General features: G+C 45.1%; 1 protein-coding gene across 3 annotated transcripts in view; it reads left to right on the top strand.

The window, feature by feature from the left end:
- LOC115195880 (uncharacterized) overlaps window positions 1-21,270 on the top strand; it is a 43,268-nt gene extending 21,998 nt beyond the window's left edge. For all 3 annotated transcript variants that reach the window (XM_029756210.1, XM_029756207.1, XM_029756209.1), the window contains 5 exons: window positions 11,206-11,711; window positions 13,937-14,114; window positions 14,287-15,161; window positions 15,344-19,548; window positions 20,300-21,270. In XM_029756210.1, coding sequence (XP_029612070.1) covers window positions 11,341-11,711; window positions 13,937-14,114; window positions 14,287-15,161; window positions 15,344-19,548; window positions 20,300-20,334 — 5,664 coding nt within the window. In that variant the 5' untranslated portion in view covers window positions 11,206-11,340 and the 3' untranslated portion in view covers window positions 20,335-21,270. The remainder of the gene's footprint in view (window positions 1-11,205; window positions 11,712-13,936; window positions 14,115-14,286; window positions 15,162-15,343; window positions 19,549-20,299) is intronic.
- Window positions 21,271-22,214: the final 944 nt, after the last annotated feature.

Genomic DNA, 22,214 nt, shown 5'->3' with positions numbered 1-22,214 from the left:
TGCTTGTTTTTGTTATGTTTTTGTTATTTAAAGTAGCAATAGACCTAACCTTAATTTCCTGATTAGGGCTCTTCATCTGTGTCCTCTCATCCCTAATCTAGGTCTCTCTCTCTTATATCTCCCTCTCTCTCTCAATTCAATTAATCTCGTTCTCTCTCCTCTCTCCATCTCTTCCTCCCTCCTACTGAGGCCATGAATAAGGATCTGACACCAAACTGTCAACCTGGAAACTGTCATCATCCTCCTCCAACTTTCTGGCTTGCATCCCAAATGGCACCATATTCCCTATGTAGTGCACTACTTTTGACCAGGTCCCATTGGGTTCTCATCAAACATAGGGAATAGGGTGCCAATTGGGATACAACCATGGTGTTGTAGCCACTAGCCACCAGTCAGGGCAGATGCCTTCTTCTCTTCTCCGAGATTATCTAAAAATGCCTTTTATTTATTTCATTACGAACATGCCAGAAGCACACTTTACTCTAAAAGAAATTATATGGCCGGGAATTGCCACGGACCTCACAATATGATGTTATCACGATACTTAGGTTCTGATTCTATATGTGTTGTGATTCGAGATTGTGATTTATAGTGATTTGATGTTCCAAACGTTTTGCTCACTATATGTCTCCTGCAGAGGAACAAGTGAGAGCCATGAGAACATTTGTTTTGGAGATAAGTGCTCAAAACATGTTGGCACACCATTTAAAACATTTTTTAAGAATATTGAGAACAACCTATAGCATGAGAACTACCAGAGTTTTGGTGCAGGTACAGCCGACTTGCGCTAGCTAACGTTAATTACCTAGCAAGAAATAAATCATTTTTAACAAATCAATACTTGGAGTCATAGTATCGATATACAATACATTTTTTACCGCCATACAGTGAGGGAAAAAAGTATTTGATCCCCTGCTGATTTTGTATGTTTGCCCACTGACAAAGAAATTATCAGTCTATAATTTTAATGGTAGGTTTATTTGAACAGTGAGAGACAGAATAACAACAAAATAATCCAGAAAAACTCATGTCAAAAATGTTATAAAATGATTTGCATTTTAATGAGGGAAATAAGTATTTGACCCCTCTGCAAAACATGACTTAGTACTTGGTGGCAAAACCCTTGTTGGCAATCACAGAGGTCAGACGTTTCTTGTAGTTGGCCACCAGGTTTGCACACATCTCAGGAGGGATTTTGTCCCACTCCTCTTTGCGGATCTTCTCCAAGTCATTAAGGTTTCGAGGCTGACGTTTGGCAACTCGAACCTTCAGCTCCCTCCACAGATTTTCTATGGGATTAAGGTCTGGAGACTGGCTAGGCCACTCCAGGACCTTAATGTGCTTCTTCTTGAGCCACTCCTTTGTTGCCTTGGCCGTGTGTTTTGGGTCATTGTCATGCTGGAATACCCATCCACGACCCATTTTCAATGCCCTTGCTGAGGGAAGGTTCTCACCCAAGATTTGACGGTACATGGCCCCGTCCATCGTCCCTTTGATGCGGTGAAGTTGTCCTTTCCCCTTAGCAGAAAAACACCCCCAAAGCATAATGTTTCCACCTCCATGTTTGACGGTGGGGATGGTATTCTTGGGGTCATAGGCAGCATTCCTCCTCCTCCAAACACGGCGAGTTGAGTTGATGCCAAAGAGCTCCATTTTGGTCTCATCTGACCACAACACTTTACCCAGTTGTCCTGTGAATCATTCAGATGTTCATTGGCAAACTTCAGACGGGCATGTATATGTGCTTTCTTGAGCAGGGGGACCTTGCGGGTGCTGCAGGATTTCAGTCCTTCACGGCGTAGTGTGTTACCAATTGTTTTCTTGGTGACTATGGTCCCAGCTGCCTTGAGATCATTGACAAGATCCTCCCGTGTAGTTCTGGGCTGATTCCTCACCGTTCTCATGATCATTGCAACTCCACGAGGCGAGATCTTGCATGGAGCCCCAGGCCGAGGGAGATTGACAGTTCTTTTGTATTTCTTCCATTTGCCAATAATCTCACCAACTGTTCTCACCTTCTCACCAAGTTGCTTGGCGATGGTCTTGTAGCCATTCCAGCCTTGTGTAGGTCTACAATCTTGTCCCTGACATCCTTGGAGAGCTCTTTGGTCTTGGCCATGGTGGAGAGTTTGGAATCTGATTGATTGATTGCTTCTGTGGACAGGTGTATTTTATACAGGTAACAAACTGAGATTAGGAGCACTCCCTTTAAGAATGTGCTCCTAATCTCAGCTCTTTACTTGTATAAAAGACACCTGGGAGCCAGAAATATTTCTGAATGAGAAGTGGTCAAGTACTTATGTCCCTCATTAAAATGCAAATCAATTTATAACATTTTTGACGTGTTTTTCTGGATTTTTTTGTTATTCTGTCTCTCACTGTTCAAATAAACCTACCATTAAAGTTATAGACTGATCAGTTCTTTGTCAGTGGGCAAATGTACAAAATCAGCAGGGGATCAAATACTTTTTTCCCTCACTGTAGCTACTTTATTAATTGGACACTAGTATTTGTAAGCTATCTAGTAATATAACAAGTAGTTGTGATTTGGCTACATTCATTTTCCATTTCACCTACTAGGCTACATAGAATGAGAGTACAGTTCTGTGTAATGCCAGGTCTGGTCTGGTCTGCATATGGTTTAGATGAGTTTTTAGCTTACTGAGCAGCTAGCCTACATATGTTATCCATAAAGAAGATAATTAATTTAGTTTTGAAAGAGTAAAAATCATTAAAAAGTGCTAGGTGCTACAGAGGGTAGTGCGGACGGCCGAGTACATCACTGAGGCCGAGCTCCCTGCCATCCAGGACCTCTATACCAGGCGGTGTCAGAGGAAGGCCCAAAAAATTGTCAACGACTCCAGCCACCCAAGTCATAGACTGTACCGATGCACTCAGTCTGGAACCAACAGGACCCTGAACAGCTTCTACCCCCACGCCATAAGACTGCTAAATAGTTAGTTAAATGGTTAACCAAATACCTACCCAGACATTCACCCTTTTGCACTTTTTGTGACTCATCACGTGACTCATACTGTTTACTATCTGTCACTTTATTCGTAGTTATATGTACATTTCTATCTCAGTTACCTTGTACCCCTGCACATCAACTTGGTACTGGTACCGCTTGTATATAGCCAAGTTATCGTTACTCATTATGTATCAATAATTTGTATTATTACTAGGGCTGGGCGATATATCGATATAAAAAATATATCGATATATTTTAAATGTGATATGAAATTAGACCATTTCACATATATCGATATAGTTCAAATTTGCGCTTTGATCCTTGCTCCAAGCAAGCTGCAGACCCGGAGCTCTCTGCACTGCTCCCCGCGCCCCGCCCCTCCTCTTTCATGCACAGAGGGGGGAGGGGCAGGAACAGACACTTCAACAAACATGGAGGAAGCAACAGCGTCTCCGGAGCGTTTTTAGGGGGAATTGGTTAGTAAAAGAAAAAGCATTGGCTCAGTAATTTGGAGATGGTTCGGATTCAAAGTATCAGATGAGCAACAAAATCACGTTATATGTAGGCAGTGCCATAAAAAAGTTACAGCCAGGGGTGGAAGCACTACAAATCTTTTTCACCACCTAAAACAGTGGTACAAACTGCAATACGAAGAGTGTGTGAAACTGCGCGCTGCAGAAGCCCCAGCCGCAAGCCGTCGACAACCCGAAAAAGCTCCAGCCCCGAAACAAAGCTCACTGCAAACTTCATTTTCCCGCAGTGTGCCTAATGTCTACCTCAAGACAGCATTACTGTTTATCAAAGTAAAAAAAGAGGGGGAAAATGTTTATTTAGTTGATAGTCTGTTTCTTGTGCAACTGGTTGAAGCTGTTCAGATAAGAAATTGAGTTAACAAAAAGCAAATGGTAATCTCAGGCTGATGTTTAAAAAACATTTTCTCAAACTGAGCACTTTATTTTGTTCTTTATTTATATATAATTGCTGCCCTTACTAGGGTTTGTCATATTTTATTATTTTGTAATGTTCGTTATTTGCATCTGTGGATTTGTTAGAAAGGAGAAGAAATCTGTAATTTGATTTTAATAAGCCATTTCAAGTTGTCAAACTAAAAAAAGTTGACTTTTCTCATAAATATATATAATATTTATTTCAGAAAAAGATAGGCCTATTTTATTTTATAGGCTATTTTTGTTTAAGATATTTGTTTTATTTAAATGTGCACCTTATGGAGTTTGATTTCAAAAAAGGTACTTCTGTTGTTATACAGTGTTTATGTTTACATGTTATTGTTATTTGAACAGCTGAGCATTTAATCTGAACCAGGTGAAGAGCCCTGTTTATTATTTATTCATTTGATTTTTCAACTGTTCACTGAAATAGCCGGTTTCAATAAAACTTCTTGAGACATGTCATATCTGGCTTTGACTTTGACTGAACATTTGCTCTCACTTTGCGGAAAAAATATCGGGATATATATCTTATATCGATATTCAGCCTAAATATATCGGGATATGACTTTTGGTCCATATCGCCCAGCCCTAATTATTACATGTTTTACTTTTCTATTATTTGTCTATTTTCTTTCTCTCTGCATTGTTTGGAAGAGACTTGTCCCGAAACCACTCCTGCGTTGTCTTGGATGTGTGCTTAAGTTCGTTGTCCTGTTGGAAGGTGAACCTTCGCCCCCAGTCTGAGGTCCTGAGCACTCTGCAACATATTTTCATCAAGGACCTCTCTGTACTTTTCTCCATTCATCTTTGCCTCGATCCTGACTAGTCTCCCAGTCCCTGTCGCTGAAAAACACCCCTACAGCATGATGCTGCCACCACCATCCTTCACAGTAGGATGGTGCCAGGTTTCCCCCAGACATGACGCTTGGCCAAAGCGTTCAATCTTGATTTCATCAGACCAGATAATCTTGTTTCTCATGCCCTGAGAGTCTTTAGGTGCCTTTTGGCAAATTCTAAGCGGGCTGTCATGTGTCGTTTACTGAGGAGTGGCTTCCATCTGGCCACTCTACCATAAAGGCCTGATTGGTGGAGTGCTGCAGAGATGGTTGTCCTTCTGGAAGGTTCTCCCATCTCCACAGAGGAACTCTGGAGCTCTGTCAGAGTGACCATCGGGTTCTTGGTCACCTCCCTGACCAAGTCCCTTCTTCCCCGATTGCTCAGTTTGTTCGGGTGACCAGCTCTAGGAAGGGTCTTGGTGGCCCCAAACTTCTTCCATTGAAGAATGATGGAGGCCACTGAGTTCTTGGGGACCTTCAATGCTGCAGAAATGTTTTGGTACCCTTCCCCAGATCTATGCCTCGACACAATCCTGTCTCGGAGCTCTACGGACAATTCCTTCGACCTCATGGCTTGGTTTTTGCTCTGACATGCACAGTCAACGGTGGGACCTTATATAGACAGGTGTGTGCCTTTCCAAATCATGTCCAATCAATTGAATTTACCACAGTTGGACTCCAAGTTGTAGAAACGGCTCATGGATGATCAATGGAAAGAGGATGCACCTGAGCTCAATTTCAAGTCTCATAGCAAAGGGTCTGAGTACTTATGTAAGGTATTTCTGTTTTTTATTTGTAATACATTTACAAACATTTAGAAAAACATGTTTTCGCTTTATTATTATGATGTAGATTGCGAAGGATTTTTTTTTACTTTAATCCATTTTAGAATAAGGCTGTAACGTTACAAAATGTGGAAAAAGTTAAGGGGTCTGAATACTTTCTGAAGGCACTGTATATATACAAATGGACATTTACCAGTTGAATGTAGACACAAATATAAGATTTTGTTGAATTACAATTGTTCTGAAATAGTATATCAAAATATGCAAATTAGACAATATGCAGGTGCCTATACTGCCAATCCACTTTTCTGAACACTTGATGAAGTCAATATATTTTGGGGAGCTTTCATTTATAAAAGATACTCCAGGACTATTCACAGATAGTTTTTCAACAATCTTCTCATCTTTCTATGTAAACAATACTAGTGTCATGTATCAGAAATGCATTTCAGCATAACTTTTCCAAGAGAATCCTTGCTAGAACACATCATTTCAAAGATATCAACAATTGCTTCTGTAAAGGATTCATATAGAATACATCTTAGAACAAGCACACACAATGTGGTGAAAGCACAAGCTTCTAAAGCTAAGATATTATACATTAATATCCATCACATCCACAATCAGATGTTACGGAAATCATAACGCTAAAAAAGGATACTGACAATGAAAAGAGAGAAACCAATTAAAGACCATGTAAAACCTTGATGAAAGTTAGCTTTGCAGTGAAAGTTTGAAGATGATCTGATGTAGTCTTTTTACAAGACTGTAGAACACACAAACAAAGCTCAAGATACTTCAATTTGGTCTGCATTGCTTCATTAACGTCTCATCTTTATGACTAGGGCTCCAGAGTGGAGCAGCGGTGTAAGGCACTGTGCTTAGTGCTAGAGGCGTCACTACAGACCCTGGCTAGATTCCAGGCTGTAACATAACCGGTCGTGATTGGGAGTCCCATAGGGCGGCGCACAATTGTCCCAGTGTCGTCCGGGTTAGGCTTTGGCCAGGGTAGATTGTCATTGTAAATAAAAATTTGTTCTTAACTGTCTTGCCTAGTTAAATAAAGGTTGAATGAATAAATAAATAAATAACACTGCGGGACAGCTGTGGAAAACAAGCTCTGCTAGCCATGAGTAGGGCCAGTCGGTTTATGTGTTTTTTTCAGACCTCTTGGCGTAATGGTTAAGGAGTTGGTTTGACAGTCACTAGACCTGGGTTTGAGTCCTGGTCGGGGCTACCTCCCGAATTCGCAACAACGTACTTCCATGGTTGGTTTCAATTACTCTCCCCTTAAACCGCCCCTTATTGACCCATTTTTAACTACAACTCTCCGTTGGAGAGGATCTGCTTGAGCAAAGTGAGGTGTGGAATAACTGATCTACAAATAGTATTCCCTGCCAAATAATAGGTTTTGTGCAATTAAGATTCGTAGAGCTACGCCTTCCCTGGCATAGGGGATCCCTCCACCAAACACTCACGCACAACAAGACATTGATTGATTGATTGATTATTATATATATATATAAAAGCGTCCGATTAATCGCCATCGGCTTTTTTTAGCCCTCCAATAATCGGTATCGGCATCAGCGTTGGAAAAATCATAATTGATCGACCTCTACTAGAAACTTGGCATCCTACTCTGTAATGGTCAAAATTCATACAATTTCCTACTTAAATAGGGGGCAGTATTTACACGGCCGGATAAAAAACGTACCCGATTTAATCTGGTTATTACTACTGCCCAGAAACTAGAATATGCATATAATTATTGGCTTTGGATAGAAAACACCCTAAAGTTTCTAAAACTGTTTGAATGGTGTCTGAGTATAACAGAACTCATATGGCAGGCAGAAACCTGAGAAGATTCCTTACAGGAAGTGGCCTGTCTGACAATTTCTTGGGCTTCTTGACTCTCTTTATTGAAAACTGAGGATCTTTGCTGTAACGTGACACTTCCTACAGCTCCCATAGGCTCTCAGAAACCGGGAAAAAGCTGAATGATGTCTTTGGAGCCCCTGGCTGAAAAACATTAGCGCATATGGATGGTGGTCAATCAGAGTACAATGAGACTGAGGCGCGTGCACGAGGCGACCCCATGTTTTTATTTTCTCTGTCTTTGAACTAAAACACGGTTTCCCGGTCGGAATATTATGTTTTTTTTATGAGAAAAATAGCATAAAAATTGATTTTAAACAGCGGCTGACATGCTTCGAAGTACGGTAATGGAATATTTAGACATTTTTTGTCACGAAACGCGGCGGGCGCGTCACCCTTCTTTACCCTTTTGGATAGTGTCTTGAACGCACGAACAAAACAGAGGATATTTGAACATAACTATGGATTATTTTGAACCAAACCAACATTTGTTATTGAAGTAGAAGTCCTGGGAGTGCATTCTGACGAAGAACAGCAAAGGTAATCACATTTTTCTTATAGTAAATCTGACTTTGGTGAGGGCTAAACTTGGTGGGTGTCTAAATAGCTAGCCCGTGATGGCTGGGCTCTCTACTCAGAATATTGCAAAATGTGCTTTCACCGAAAAGCTATTTTAAAACCGGACATAGCGAGTGCATAAAGGAGTTCTGTATCTATAATTCTTAAAATAATTGTTATGTTTTTTGTGAACGTTTATCGTGAGTAATTTAGTAAATTCACCGGAAGTTTGCGGTGGGTATGCTAGTTCTGAACGTCACATGCTAATGTCAAAAGCTGGTTTTTGATATAAATATGAGCTTGATTGAACAAAACGTGCATGTATTGTATAACATAATGTCCTAGGATTGTCATCTGATGAAGATCATCAAAGGTTAGTGCTGCATTTAGCTGTGGTTTGGGTTTATGTGACATTAAATGCTAGCTTGAAAAATGGGTGTCTGATTATTTCTGGCTGGGTACTCTGCTGACATAATCTAATGTTTTGCTTTCGTTGTAAAGCCTTTTTGAAATCGGACAGTGTGGTTAGATTAACGAGAGTCTTGTCTTTAAAATGATGTAAAGTAGTCATATGTTTGAGAAATTGAAGTAATAGCATTTCTAAGGTATTTGAATAACGCGCCATGGGATTCCACTGGCTGTTGAGTAGATGGGACGATTTCGTCCCACCTACCCTAGAGAGGTTTTAAAAATTTCAAATAAAGCCTGTACTCCAGCATATAGATGTTAAGGATAATTTTGAATGTAGTTTCATTCGGGAATGACTAAATGTATTTGTGGATGCTCAGGCTGACTTTCCTATGTAATTGCCCTGGTATTTAAACTGAGCTCGACATGGGACATGAGGGGAGGAGTGTCACGAACGGAGAGGAAATCCTGATCTCGATGTTGACTTATGATGGTGAAGATAAGCCCCATTTAGAGATGATAACTGACTGACAGGAATTACGATTGTGGGTTTAGGAATTTAAATAGGTATTAGATAGGGCAGCAGGCAGCATATGTTATGGATCATACTCGGTTTTGATCATATTATGACATTTCCGAATTACACAAAGTGTGTGTGTGTGTGTGTGTGTGTGTGTGTGTCTGTAGTAAACAGCTGATAAACCAGAGGCTGAAGGGGTTATTAATGTGCAGGAAGGGAGTAAAGGGTGTGTAACACTGATTTGATCAAGAGGTATCTGATCTCTTTCTCAAATCGCACACAGTTTCCTACATAATGAACTCCTTGACCGTAGGGATCTGGTAAAAAGTACTGCACTATGGGTGCCATTTAGGACAAAGTCTCTTTGCTAATGGTCAGGGTGGTTTATCACTTCACTTGTTTCCTGCAATAAATGGAGGAAGTATCACAGACAACTCTAGGGCTAGGCTGGTTGAACTATTGAACCCACTCACGTTTTAGGCCTAGCAGTTAGTATATAGCATTCGTACAGATGGAATGTGGTTTGCAATTAAAATGTGGTTTGCACATAGTGTCATATCTGGCAAGGCTTGAATACATTTGTTGTTTAGGCCTAGCTAGTGGAGACTTTGCATCATTTTGGATTTGTGAAACCAAGTTTGCAGTTTAAGCTGGATTTGACAGTGAGCTAATTCATCAGTAATACATCCAGTATTTAGTTTGTGCGATGATGGAAAATACCATACTCACTTACAGAAATGTGCCTGTCCATGTAAAATACTCAACATTTAAACATGAGAAAGTATGACTGAACCAGAGCCAAGAGTCAATCCCCTAATACTAACAGGTTTAAAGTTTTAAATGAGAAAGATAATCGCATTAGAGGGCTGATCATACAAAGAGAGAGAGCAGCATTTCACACACCTAGAGTAGAGAGACACGCAATATCCTAGCTAGTATCACTACAGACTCTAATGCTCAGGTGGAAGATGGGGCAACACAGCTACACAATGTCTCCAATCAGGGGCTATCAAGTGTCTCAAAGTATGAGTTCTGATTTAGGATCAGGTCCCCCATCCATATAATTATGATGTAAAACTAAAGGCAAAACTGATCCTTGATCAGCACACCTAGACACTTTGTGAATGCGGGTCCTGGTCTTCAAGACTTTGCAAAAGCTGCATACTGTAGGCCTAAGCTACATGTACATTTTTCAATGTGTAGTATGTTGTAATGAAGGAATACTTTATAAAAATGTTTTAACTTACTCTACAGTAGTACACTACTACAGGCTCTTCCTCCTATCTGTACTTATGGGGCTAATCCCAGAATGTGTTGGTATAAACTAGACTAACTCTTGTTTGGGATAGAGTGACACGAAGACTGTCATTAGTATCTGTCCAGTAGTACGCTTTTGTAAACATCACTTACAGAGATCAGTACAATACAGGCAGAGCGTAATCCACTCATATTACCCAGGCTTTCAGGCATATGCCCAGGGTTCAGGAATACCCTCAGGGCTTTCTGGAGCTGCATGGCTGGCTAGCTGGGTGCGTAATTATTAAAGCTACGCCCCAGATTTGGATGTGGATAGAGGCCGAGACACACACACACACACACACACACACACACACAGTCCTGGTGGTGCAAGCAAGCTGAAGCACGCAAGATGAGGGGAGCACCGCTAAGACTGTTACATCAAGAGCCACTGCAACACTGACTACTCCCAATCCCCACTGCTGATTTACCAAACATGGGCTAGCCGACCAACCACTGCCTCAGGTCTAAAGGGAACACTGTCCTTATTACTTCAGTTATTATTACATAGTTAATTACATTATATTTATCACTAGCACCGTTATTACTATTATCATTAGTAATGATAATAATTATATTTTGGGTTGCTCTGACTAGTGTTGTCGATTTTCCTGCAAGTGGTGGGCTTAGTATCAGAGCTCTGTCTCGGACTGAGATGGAGAGAGTCCTGTTGTGGGGCAGAGAGGAGAGGAGAGAAGGGAAAGAGAGGAAAGGAAGGATGGTGAGAAGAGAGGACAGAAAAATAATGGGGAGAGGGGACGGGAGTCCTGTTGTCAGGCAGAGAGGAGAGGAGGGACGGGGAGAGTAGAGAACAGGAGAGGGAAGGCAGGGAGGCAGACAGAGCGGTTGGTTCGTTCTCTTCCCTCTCTTCTCTCCTCGCCTCCGTCCAGTCGGGCAGTTCTCTGAAGAGAAGGACACTGAGACAGAGGGATAATGATTTTATTGGCACCTTCCCTTTCACGCTTTCTAACTCTCCCCCCTCTCTCTTTCTCTCCTGTTTTCCCAGTGATGGCCTCATCAGCTTCACAGCTGTGCTCGGGCTCCTGTCGCTGTGTCTAGCAACCAGGTCTGAGTGACGCCCCCCTCTACCAGTCCCCTACAACCCCATCCCAAAAACAACACCAGCAAAACAAATGCGACCATGTACAGCGTGGATGACCTGCTCATCTCGCATGGATACAAACTGCCCCAAAAAACCTCTACCTCCCCTCCTGCTGCCTCCCCCACAACCCCGTCCTCTTACGATAACAAGCGTTATGGCGACCCGTCCTCCTGCCGCCAGGAGATCTTAGAGAGCCGGTCCGGTGGTGGTCATGGAACAGTGAACGGGTATGAGATACAGTCTGGGCCAGGGGTCTATGTGTACAGCAACAGCACCAGCAGGCGTCCCCAGCCACCGGCCCCAATCAAAGGTGGGAGGGACAGGAATAGCCAACCACAGAGGATGGAAGCCGACAGCGGTAACCAAGGTGACGTGCACTCCTTGGCCGATTCTCTCACGACAGATAGCGGGTGAGTCTGCTGCACAGAGCTTGTTTGGCACAAATAGATTCATGGAAAGGTGGACTCCGTCAGTCAAGAAGTTCTGCATTGGGAGTTTGCTCCCTTTCTCTCTTACTTCCCTTTCCCCACTCTCCCTCCCACTCTCCCTCTTCCTCTCCTAATAGACAGGGAGTTGGGGTAATGTCCTCCCTCCAACTACCTACCTACCTACCTACCTACCTTTATAAAGCCAGTAAACAGGGAGTTTGGGTAATGCTTTTCTCCTCCCCTAACTCCCTCCCTCTTCTTCTCTATAAAGCCAGTAGATAGGGAGTTGATAATGCTCCTCCCCCTCCCTCCCTATTTCTATCCCTCTAGTAGACAGGGAGTTTGGCTAATGTTCCTCTCTTCCCCCCAACTCCCTCCCTACCTCCCTCCCTCTATAAAGCCAGTAGACAGGGAGTTGGGGTAATGCTCCTCCCTCCCTCCTCTTCTCTATAAAGCCAGTAGACAGGGAGTTGGGGTAATGCTCCTCCCTCCCTCCTCCTCTCTATAAAGCCAGTAGACAGGGAGTTGGGGTTATGCTCTTCCCTCCCTCCCTCCTCTTCTCTATAAAGCCAGTAGACAGGGAGTTGGGCTAATGTGTTCTGGAGTCTTAATCTGCCACATGGGACAGTTGTGTTGTAAACAGAATAGAGCTGCTGCTACTGCTGATAGACCCCAGCACCACTGTCTGAGCATGCCCAGTTCTACAGACAGAATCAGCATCCCAAATGGCACCTTAAATCCCTATATAGTGCATTACTTTTCACCAGAACATAAAGGGGGTCCATAGAGCCCCATTACGTCCTGGTAGGGCACTGTATAGGGAATAGGGTGCCATTTTGGACGCATCCAGACAGATTGGGATGTCTGCTCGTCGTATCGATATCCTCACTCTTAGTCGCCACACAGAGAACCTCCCTTAAGCACACAGCATTTAAATATGTAGGCTATACGAAGAAGAGATGCTGGCTACTATATTTAATTTAGTTCACGAGTTATGCAATGGAAACCTTTCCTGGGGAATGTCCCTGAGTGTTAAAATTTAGGATTTTTACAGAGACACTTTTTCTTTCGTTTCTGCCTTTCTTCTTGGCAGCTCGAGTAGCCTAGTTGCAGTACCAGTCCTGGAGGACTGTGTATTGTATAGCTCTGAACATACAGGACGGTTAATAGCATACATCACTCATAGAGATCCTATAGCTTAATTCATTCTATATGTAATTCTATGATATCAGTGCCCAATCAAATCAAATCAAATTTATTTTTATATAGCCCTTCGTACATCAGCTGAAATCTCAAAGTGCTGTACAGAAACCCAGCCTAAAACCCCAAACAGCAAGCAATGCATGTGAAAGAAGCACGGTGGCTAGGAAAAACGGCCAATGCCACTCAAGTATGTACTATTTGCTTATAAAACAGTCGTTTGACCTTGAATACAATCCATGGATACGTTGATGATATTAGGCAACGTAATACAACCTGCATATCCCCTACCTTTGCCTCAAGTCCAAACAGTGCATTTGATTTGAAAATTTAAGATAATCAAATGTGCCACTTATTGAAATTGTTGTTGCTGGGGTGTTTTTAGCATAGTTTTAGAACGTACATATAGAATATTCCTAATCTTTCCACTAGGAGGTGCAGATAATATCCGCTGATGATTGGCTAACTAGGCTATACTATATTATGGGAACTTACCTAATGATCACGCCTGCCTGTACTGACAATACATGAAAAGGGCAGGTCAGATCACGGATGGAAAATCAGCCTCCCTCAGCCCATAGGGTGCACACATGTGCATGTTTGTTAACATGTTCAGTAGGAATATCCAGAAACTGAGATTTTGAGCTTGCATAGAGAGATGATGATAAACACAGTATATTGTTCTGCAAATCGGATATGCTGTTATGAAGTCTTCAGATACAGTACAGTACACTATCAGTAGCAGACTGATAGCAGACTGACTTTAGTAGTCTAGTGGTGGCCTGTCTGTGGTGGTCTAACTCCCCCTAGTGGTAGAGGGGCACAACGCCAGACACATCATCACAGTCATCTACTGGAGGACTATTTCTGATGTGTCCTGTGTGTGTTCTATGGTCTATGAGCGAACCATTGGTTCTAAGTTCTAGTACTGTGTCTGTTCTGTGTTCTAGGTTATAATGTGTGTTCAGTGTGTTCTAGGTTCTGATACAGTGTGTTCTGTGTTCTAGGTTCTATGAGGGGCCCAGAGGGGTGTATTCTCATCACAAGGGCCCCAGAGACTTGTCCTACTGGAGGAGGAGGGGCCAGGACTTCAGCATTCTCCTGGACTACGCTGACTTCAGAGCGCCCCGAGGAGGTGGTACCTATAGGAGGACAGAGGGGGTGCAGCAGCAGCAGAGACAGGAGGTGATTTGATTCTTTGATTTGTTTATTTAACAATTCAAAATGAAATAGTCCTCTATAGTATACTACCTTTGACCAGAGCCCATGGGTGCACTAAAAAGTAGTGCACTATATTGGGAATATGTTGCCATTTGGGAACAAGCCAAAGACCATTGTGGTTCTGTCCTCTGTCTAGGTGCCCCCAGAGGACTGCCAGCAGTGTGAGAAGCAGAGCTGGGCAGCCCAGTCCCAAGCTCAGGCCCAGACCCGCTCCAGACAGAGAGAGGCAGCACTGCAGCAGTGGAGGATGACCGCCGTTGATAGGAAGTGTCAGAGCCAGGGCACGGACGAGTGGCGGCCTTCCGTGGTGAGCTTCTCCTGCCAGCTTTCAGACAGCGAGGGCGAGAGGTGGTCTCAGGCTCAGGAGCAGTATCTGCAGCAGCGCCACCTCCGCACACCGGATGGTGCTATGGTTGTAATGGGTCCCAGGAACAAAGGGAAGTCCCAGTCTCTTCCCAGGATGCTGCAACCGGACAGCCTGCAGTACGTGGAAATGTCTGGGTCTATTGGGTCTGGGCCTGGGCAGGAGGTGCACAGGAGGGTCAACGGCCACCCAGGGTTTCATTACGACCCTTACAGCATATATAACCACAACCAGGCCGTAGGGGACAGGGACAGGTGGCCTGAGAATGACAACAGACCCTCCAGTCAGGCTAGTATGACTAGCCAGGTCAGCCAGGTGAGTCAGGCTTCTCAAGTACCAAAGGTCCGGTACAGCCGTCCCCTGCGACCTCCGTCCTACGAGGTGCACCAGCAGACCCGGGGGAGCTCCGAAACGCTCTCAGGAGACCCAGAAGCAGCATCAACCCCCCAGGCCAGGGACAGAACTCCCCTTCCTCACCCCATTATAGGTGACCCCAAGCTGGACTATTATACACAGGATGGAGGGTCTGGCACGGAGCCTCCGGGGTATATCCCTCCCCCATCGTATCCCCCCAAGAGAGCTCCTCGACCTATGAGAGGAAGCCATGGAGGTCACAGGGGCTATGGAGAGGTCCCTGCCAACTACAGGTAACAAATTATGTAGCTTACCTACTCAGGATTTTATATTGCTTTTTTTCATTTGCTATTGAAGCACTTTGACATTATTTTCTGTAATAAATAGCGCTATAGAGAATAATTTGCTAAATGACCAAATGAATGTAAATGCAATGTACAATTTAGAAGTTAAATAAATGATCATGTGTTATCAGGTACCACCAGATGTACCAGCAGCAGCAGAAGCAGCAGCAGATGCATGGGACCCCAGACCCCTGGTTTGGTAGCAGACACACCGGTGGAGGAGGGTCCTGGCCGGAGCCTCATAGAGAGAGGAGTGTACCCCACAGAAAGCAGCACTACACTGGCTACAGTAAGCAGCAGCACCAGCCGGTCCTGGATCCTGACATCCAGTACATCCCCTTCGACGACCCACGCCTCCGACATGTGTCCTGGGGAGGAAACTCGTCTCTATGTGGCGGAGGTAAGTCCATGACGGACGCCGACAAGATCCGCCACATCCGTAACTCCACATCCTCCGAGCTTCCCAGTGTCACCGTGTCAGACCACTCGTCTGATGACAGTGCCTTTTTGTCGTCCGCTTCCATGGGGGCCCCACCTCCACTTGCCAGCACGCCAGACCCGGCCAGTCCCATGCCGCTGAGGTCTGCTAGCGACTATGACAATAACAATAACAGGTGGCAGCAACAGCAGCAGCACTGTAATTTGCACAAAGAGACTGGCTCACTAGATAACTTCCCAGCAGCAACTTCCCAAAACTGTAACAGGTATAATCCTAAACCAAACCAAGGTGGTCCCTCTGCCTTCCAGCCACCAGATCCTGCTCCGCCAGTGTGTCACATTTCCAGCTCAGATCAGGGCTTCTCGGAAAAAACCATCACACAGGTGAAGAAGATAGTTCCAGGAGACTCAGGAGTAGACAACCTCAACAGGAACTCTAAGAGGAAGGCGCACAGTGAGACCATATTCTGCCTGGTGTCTGTCCCTATCCACATGCAACAAACCAATAAAGACTCAGTCTCAGCAGCAGACCAGAATAATAACGAGAATATGCCTGCCATTCTGCCAAGTATTCTGCCAATCGTGAGCGTCATCGCCACAGAAGACAACCAAAACACTGTGGTCCAATCCAAATCAGAGAACAGCCAAAGCCTCTGTAGCAAGTCTTTATCAGACATGGGTCTCAAACCCCCCTCCCACACCAGCAGCTTCACCTCAATGAGAAGAACCAGGAAGGGTCCTCTGAGGAAGGAGACAGTAGACGCCTGGTCACTCCAGGCCAGTGCTGACAAGGAGCTGTGCTACGCCGGCTCCTGGCCCGGGGACCAGTACAGGAACCAAGAGACCCAGACCAGCTCACCCGTGCCAGTGAAGGGTCCTGGGGGTACTGGGGGAACAAGTCAGCCTCAGAGTCCCCCTGGAGGACAGGGTCAGGGAGGACAGGGGGGGCAGGAGACAGGCCATCCAGCCTCCGATACCACCATGGACAGTGGTGCAGGCACCGACTGCAGCTCCGGCTCCTATGGTGTGGACTATCCCATGAAGGGCCAGAAGAACCTCCACCCATCCAGCAACAGCGCCTTCTCCTGTCTCAGTATCAGCCCGGCCCAGCCCCTGTCACTCCCACCCCAGCCTCCACCCCCTGTGCCTGGGGAGGGGAGAAACCAACAGACCTCCACATCCAGGAAGACTGGTACTACCACCTCCAACACCACCAAACCCCCAGTCAATGCCAATGCTAACATCCAGGGCCATGTGGCGTTCGGACAGTTCCTGCTGAAGCCGGTGAGCCGGCGGCCGTGGGATGCCATTGAGGAGCTGGAGAGTTTCAACAAGGCTGCAGGCGTAGATATAGACCAGGTCCAGAAGAAAATGAAGGTCCAGCCCAGGAGACCCAGTGTCGACCAGTGTATAGACGACCTGGACGAGGTCTACAGGACCATCATGGAGCTGAGCGGAGAAGACCCACAACAACATCAGCACATAGCCCCTCCGCATCTGGACCCTGAGAGGGAGACGGTTAGCCTTCCAGACCAGCGCCTGAATAACAAACCCAACAACAACATCCCTACCATCATGCCAAGGCTAGACAGCTGGGGCCCTGGCTCTACCATTGACCCAGACTACAGGGAGGTGAGGAGTGCTTTCTCCAGGCCTCAGCCCCAGAGCAGAACTAGCATCCTCAGACTGAAGAGAGAGGACATGGCTCCCACTGCCACCCTAACAGAGTCCACTGGCTTCAGAGATTACAACTCCCACAATGTTAAGGGTGACCCCAGGGTAAACTATGACTCCAGACTGACCTACAGGCAGGAGCAGGACATCCCCGTTGCCAAGGAGTCTCTACTGAGGGACGTGGGGCTCACCGTCTGCACTGAGGTCCCTGGAGGCACCGTAGAGCAAGGCCAGTATTGTGGCCGCCCATTCTCACTGATCACACCATTAGACCACAATGAACTATGTCAGAATGTACAGCTATCAAGGGAGAACCGAGACAGATACTTTTTTGCCAAGAACAACCAGGTTGAGGTTGTGAACATCAGTGATGGCAATAATAAGGAAGAGCTTGGCTCCGCTAAAGTAGTGGAGGAGGGGATGAAGGTAAAGAAGGATAACGTGCCCATCGTGCCACCCAGATTTAGGGGGCATGAGCCCAATCTGAACATCCGCAGGGCCCGGAGTGAGAACAGCAGGTCGCCCAGAGATAAAGGGTCGCAGGGGACACCACACACCGGCAGATTGACTAGGGAGGCCGCGTTTGCGTTTGAGGATGACGACTACAGATACAGCGTCAGCTCCGATCCTCTGAGTTGGCGTAACGTTGCTACGTTGGCAGATATACACCTGGAGACCCTGCTGATCAAGGAGAAGGCAAACAACATGCCCACAGAGGACCTGAGTAATCTATATGAGGTGAAGTGTGCCAAGGGGATCCCTGAGAACGAGACAATGGAGCAGAGAGCAGCCAGGATATTGGGGATAGACGTAGCGCCGGATTCACTGCGGGGGATGGTCCAGGAGAGAGAGGAGGAGCAGAGAGAGGAGGAGGAGTCACTGCAGGGGGTTGAGGAGGAGCAGAGAGAGGAGGTGTCACTGCAGGGGGTTGTAGAGGAGAGAGAGGAGGATAGGCAGGGGTACAGAGGGGATGAGGGAGAAACTGTCATAGGTGAAACACAGGAGCACAGAGACAACACAGAGACTGAGAGAGAGACCCAAGAACTCAGTCCAGAAGGAGCACATGCTGTGGAATCACTAGGCAGGGTCGAACAGAAAGCAGAGGAGCACAGAGACAACCCAGAGAATGAGGATGAAACTCTAATAGGAGAAACACTGAAGCACAGTCCAGACGAAGACAGAGATACAAAGCATGTGAGAAGAGGGTACGAGCAAGTGATGAAGGTACAGGTATCCATGGTTACCTTGGAAGAGGAGACGATAGAAGAAGAGGAGGAGACAAGAGGAGGACCCAGTAAGGATGTCAGCTTATCAGTATGTGAGGACAAACATGATGGAGGAGACAGAGAGAGATTAAGCCACCCCTCCATGATGCTGGACCTGCCAGAGTTTCCCCCTAGCAGCCTCCCCTTGTCTCTGCCTGTGACCCCAGATGAGGAGCTGTACCTTAGCTTGCTGAGTGTGGGTGGAGGAGGGGAGAGGAAGGGGCACATTGGTGGTGCCTCCCCCAGGCTCTCATTCTCGACGTCGCCAGGCTGCACAGAGAGTATGGTCCACTTGGATGAGGTGTTCTCAGTCTCCTGCGTACTTATCAGGAGTTTAGACTCAGGAGAGCCAGAGCAGGAGACAGAGACAGAGGTAGTGGCTGAGCAGGTAGAGGCTGAGCAGGAGAAAGATGAGGGGATGAGCCAGGGAGAGAGAGAAGAGATGGAAGAGGAAGAGTTGTGGATAGAGTCAGAGCCGGAGGGGAAAGAGATAGACGGGGAAGACAAGAGAGAAGATGAGAGCATAGTATCGGGAGAGGAGAAAGAACTGGAGGAGTTGAAAATAGAGGAGAAAGAGCAAGAGTTGACAATCAAGGTGGAGAAAGAGCTAAAGGTGAGAATTGAGGAGGAGAAAAGAGGGAGTCAGGAGGAAGAGGAAAGAGAAGTGCAGGAGGGGGAGAAAGAACCAGAGGATAAAACAGAGAGGCAAGTGGAGGAGGAAGAGAAAGAGCCAGAGGTGAAAAGAGAGGAGGAGAGGAGTGAAAAGTCAGATGAAAAACAGCAACAGGAGGTTCGGCCAGAGCTGGTGTCCAGGCCAGTGAAACCTTCTCTCCTCCCCAAGCCTGTCCCCATGCCTCGCAGCGGCACGGTGGCCAAAAGAGAGATCACCCTTCCCCTGAGCTTCAGTGTCTCTTCCTGTGGCTCCTCTACAACCCTAGAGGAGGACGAGCTGCTCTCAGGTAGGAACATGGACACACACACACGCCTTTAACAATAATATATGTAACTTACATATTTATATAGGACTTTTCATACACTGGGGGAAAATAATCACAAAATCTACAATATACACATGTATGTTTAGTACTTTGTGTACTTCATCTTTGTGTAAAACTCTTTATCTCCTGTTTTATTTAAAGCTTCATTTTATCATGTTTATCACAAGAGGGAGCTATCATCCTAGCGTAACATGAAGGATCAGGATGGAATTTAGAAAATATTTGATATACATACTGCTGGAAAACGCACTAAGAACATTGTCAGATAAACAAGTAGGGAAACTCTGCTCTTGTTGGTTTTGTGACATTTTGACCCAAATGAACAATTTAGGTGTTTTTATAGAGGGAGAGGAAGGTAAACCACTCCAGAACCTAGCAGTTATCCCAGTTGTACGATATAACTTTTTATGGGGTTGGTTTAGCGGGTGTGGATGGAAGAAGGGAGGGAAGGACAAGCCAAGCCATTGTGTGAGCTGGGAATCCACAGAGACACTGGGACTTACTGAAACACATTGTTTTAGAGATAAGATGGATTTCCCTAGCCTGGTCCCAGATCTGTTTTTGCTCTGCCAGTTTGGCGTGATAATGAGAGACCAATAATTGGCTTGATAGCGCAAACAGACTGGCAGTAAGGTTTTCCCTCATTACTGTATATGGATTATCATCATGAATGTCTGACTGGATTGTGATTGATGTCATTTTTTCTCCTCAGACTCCTATGATCCTAGTCGAGTGGAGAGAGTGTAGCCTCTGACCTCTATGAATACCTTCAACATCTGGGGGGAATCGGCTTTGATCACCGCTCCGTCCGTCCGCCCATCCGTCCGTCCGTCAACTTTCCAGTCAATGCCTTGGTTAATGCCTATATAGTTATTTTGAACAGAGCTCTATGGGGACTGGTTAAAAGTACTGCACTATATAGGGAATAAGGATGAAACTTAATCTCAATCAATGACCCCCCCACCCCCCAACCACTGTGCCCCCTTTTCACCAATACAAGCATTGTTTAAGCAACAGCAACAGTCCATAATATACCTGCCTGACTCTGACCTGGTGCTCTAATGGCCTTCTGACTGCCAAACAAGAGAATTACTGGGACCCATCTGTCTTCTGGCCTTCATCCTTCTACTCACACTCCTCATCCTCCTCTTCATCATCTTCTTCTACTTCCAGATGCTTCCAGTCATGAGCCAACCACTGTTGCTTAACGGGGTGATTTTCCCAGCCTGTCTTATCTGGTATTTTGTTTTTGTGTTGTTTGTGCATCCCAAATGGCACCCTATTACCTTTATAGTGTAGTACTTTTGACTAGGGCCCCGCTCAAAAGTTGTACACTGTATAGGGAATAGGGTGCCGTTTGGAATGCGGCTTTGATTTTCTTGGAATTACATGTCTGCCATCGACTGTCTCCCAATACAACAGCACTGTGGTTCCTATGAATGTAAAGAAGTGCTTATGCTTTTCAAACACAAACAAGTACTTTAAGACGAAACCACAATAAGACAAATGTCTCGTGTTACAATCAGTGTTACCGTCATACACCAAATGTAAATAATAATAATAGAGGTTTAAGGTTTTGTTCCAACAGACTTTTGTGATGTTTGTTGCTGAAAAACTGTACATTTTATTACCTGTGTTGAAACTTACACTGAGTATACAAAACATTAAGAACAACTGCACTTTCCATGACATAGACTGACCAGGTGAATCCATGTGAAAGTTATGATCCCTTATTGATGGCACTTGTTAAATCCACTTCAATTAGAGTAGATGAAGGGGAGGAGAATGGTTAAAGAAGGATGTTTAAGTCTCGAGACAATTGAGACATGGAATGTATACCATTCAGAAGGTGAATGGGCAAGACAAAACATTTAAGTGCCTTTGAACGGGGTATGGCAGTATGTGCCAGGTGCACCAGTTTGCGTCAAGAACTGCAACGCTGCTGGGTTTTTCACACGCAACAGTTTCCCATGTGTATCAAGAACGATCCACCACCCAAAGGAGATCCAGCCAACTTGACACAACTGTGGGAAGCATTGGAGTCAACATGGGCCAGCATCCCTTTGGAACACTTTCAACACCTTATATAGTCCATGCCCCGACGAATTGAGGCTGTTCTGAGGGCAAAAGGGGGTGCAACTCAATATTAGGAAGGTGTTCCTAATGTTTGGTATACTCTGTGTATATGTCAAAGAAGAATCTGATTTTGAAGCTATACTCTTCAGATGTTATTACCGATTGATGCATCTCTCCTGTTCTCTACACTTGTGTGTTTGTGGCTTGGCCGTGAGGCCTGAGAATGTACTTATATGTCAGGCTGGATCAGATTGAGAATAACCTGGTCCCAGACTTGTTTTTGCCAACTCCTATATGGAAATTGCCATGACCGTTGGCGTGACAGCAAGACAGATCTGGGGCCAGGGTAAATGTATACAGTTGAAGTCGGAGGTTTCCATACACCTTAGCCAAATATATTTAAACTCAGTTTTTCACAATTCCTGACATTTAATCCTAGTAAAAATTCCATGTCTTAGGTCAGTTAGGATCACCACTTTATTTTAAGAATGTGAAATGTCAGAATAATAGTAAAGAGAATGATTTATTTCAGCTTGTATTTCTTTCATCAC

Source organism: Salmo trutta, chromosome 6, assembly GCF_901001165.1.
Source record: "Salmo trutta chromosome 6, fSalTru1.1, whole genome shotgun sequence".
Classification (NCBI taxonomy): Eukaryota; Metazoa; Chordata; class Actinopteri; order Salmoniformes; family Salmonidae; genus Salmo; species Salmo trutta.
Note: the sequence above shows the minus strand (reverse complement) of the source record. Positions and strands in the feature narration are given on the sequence as shown.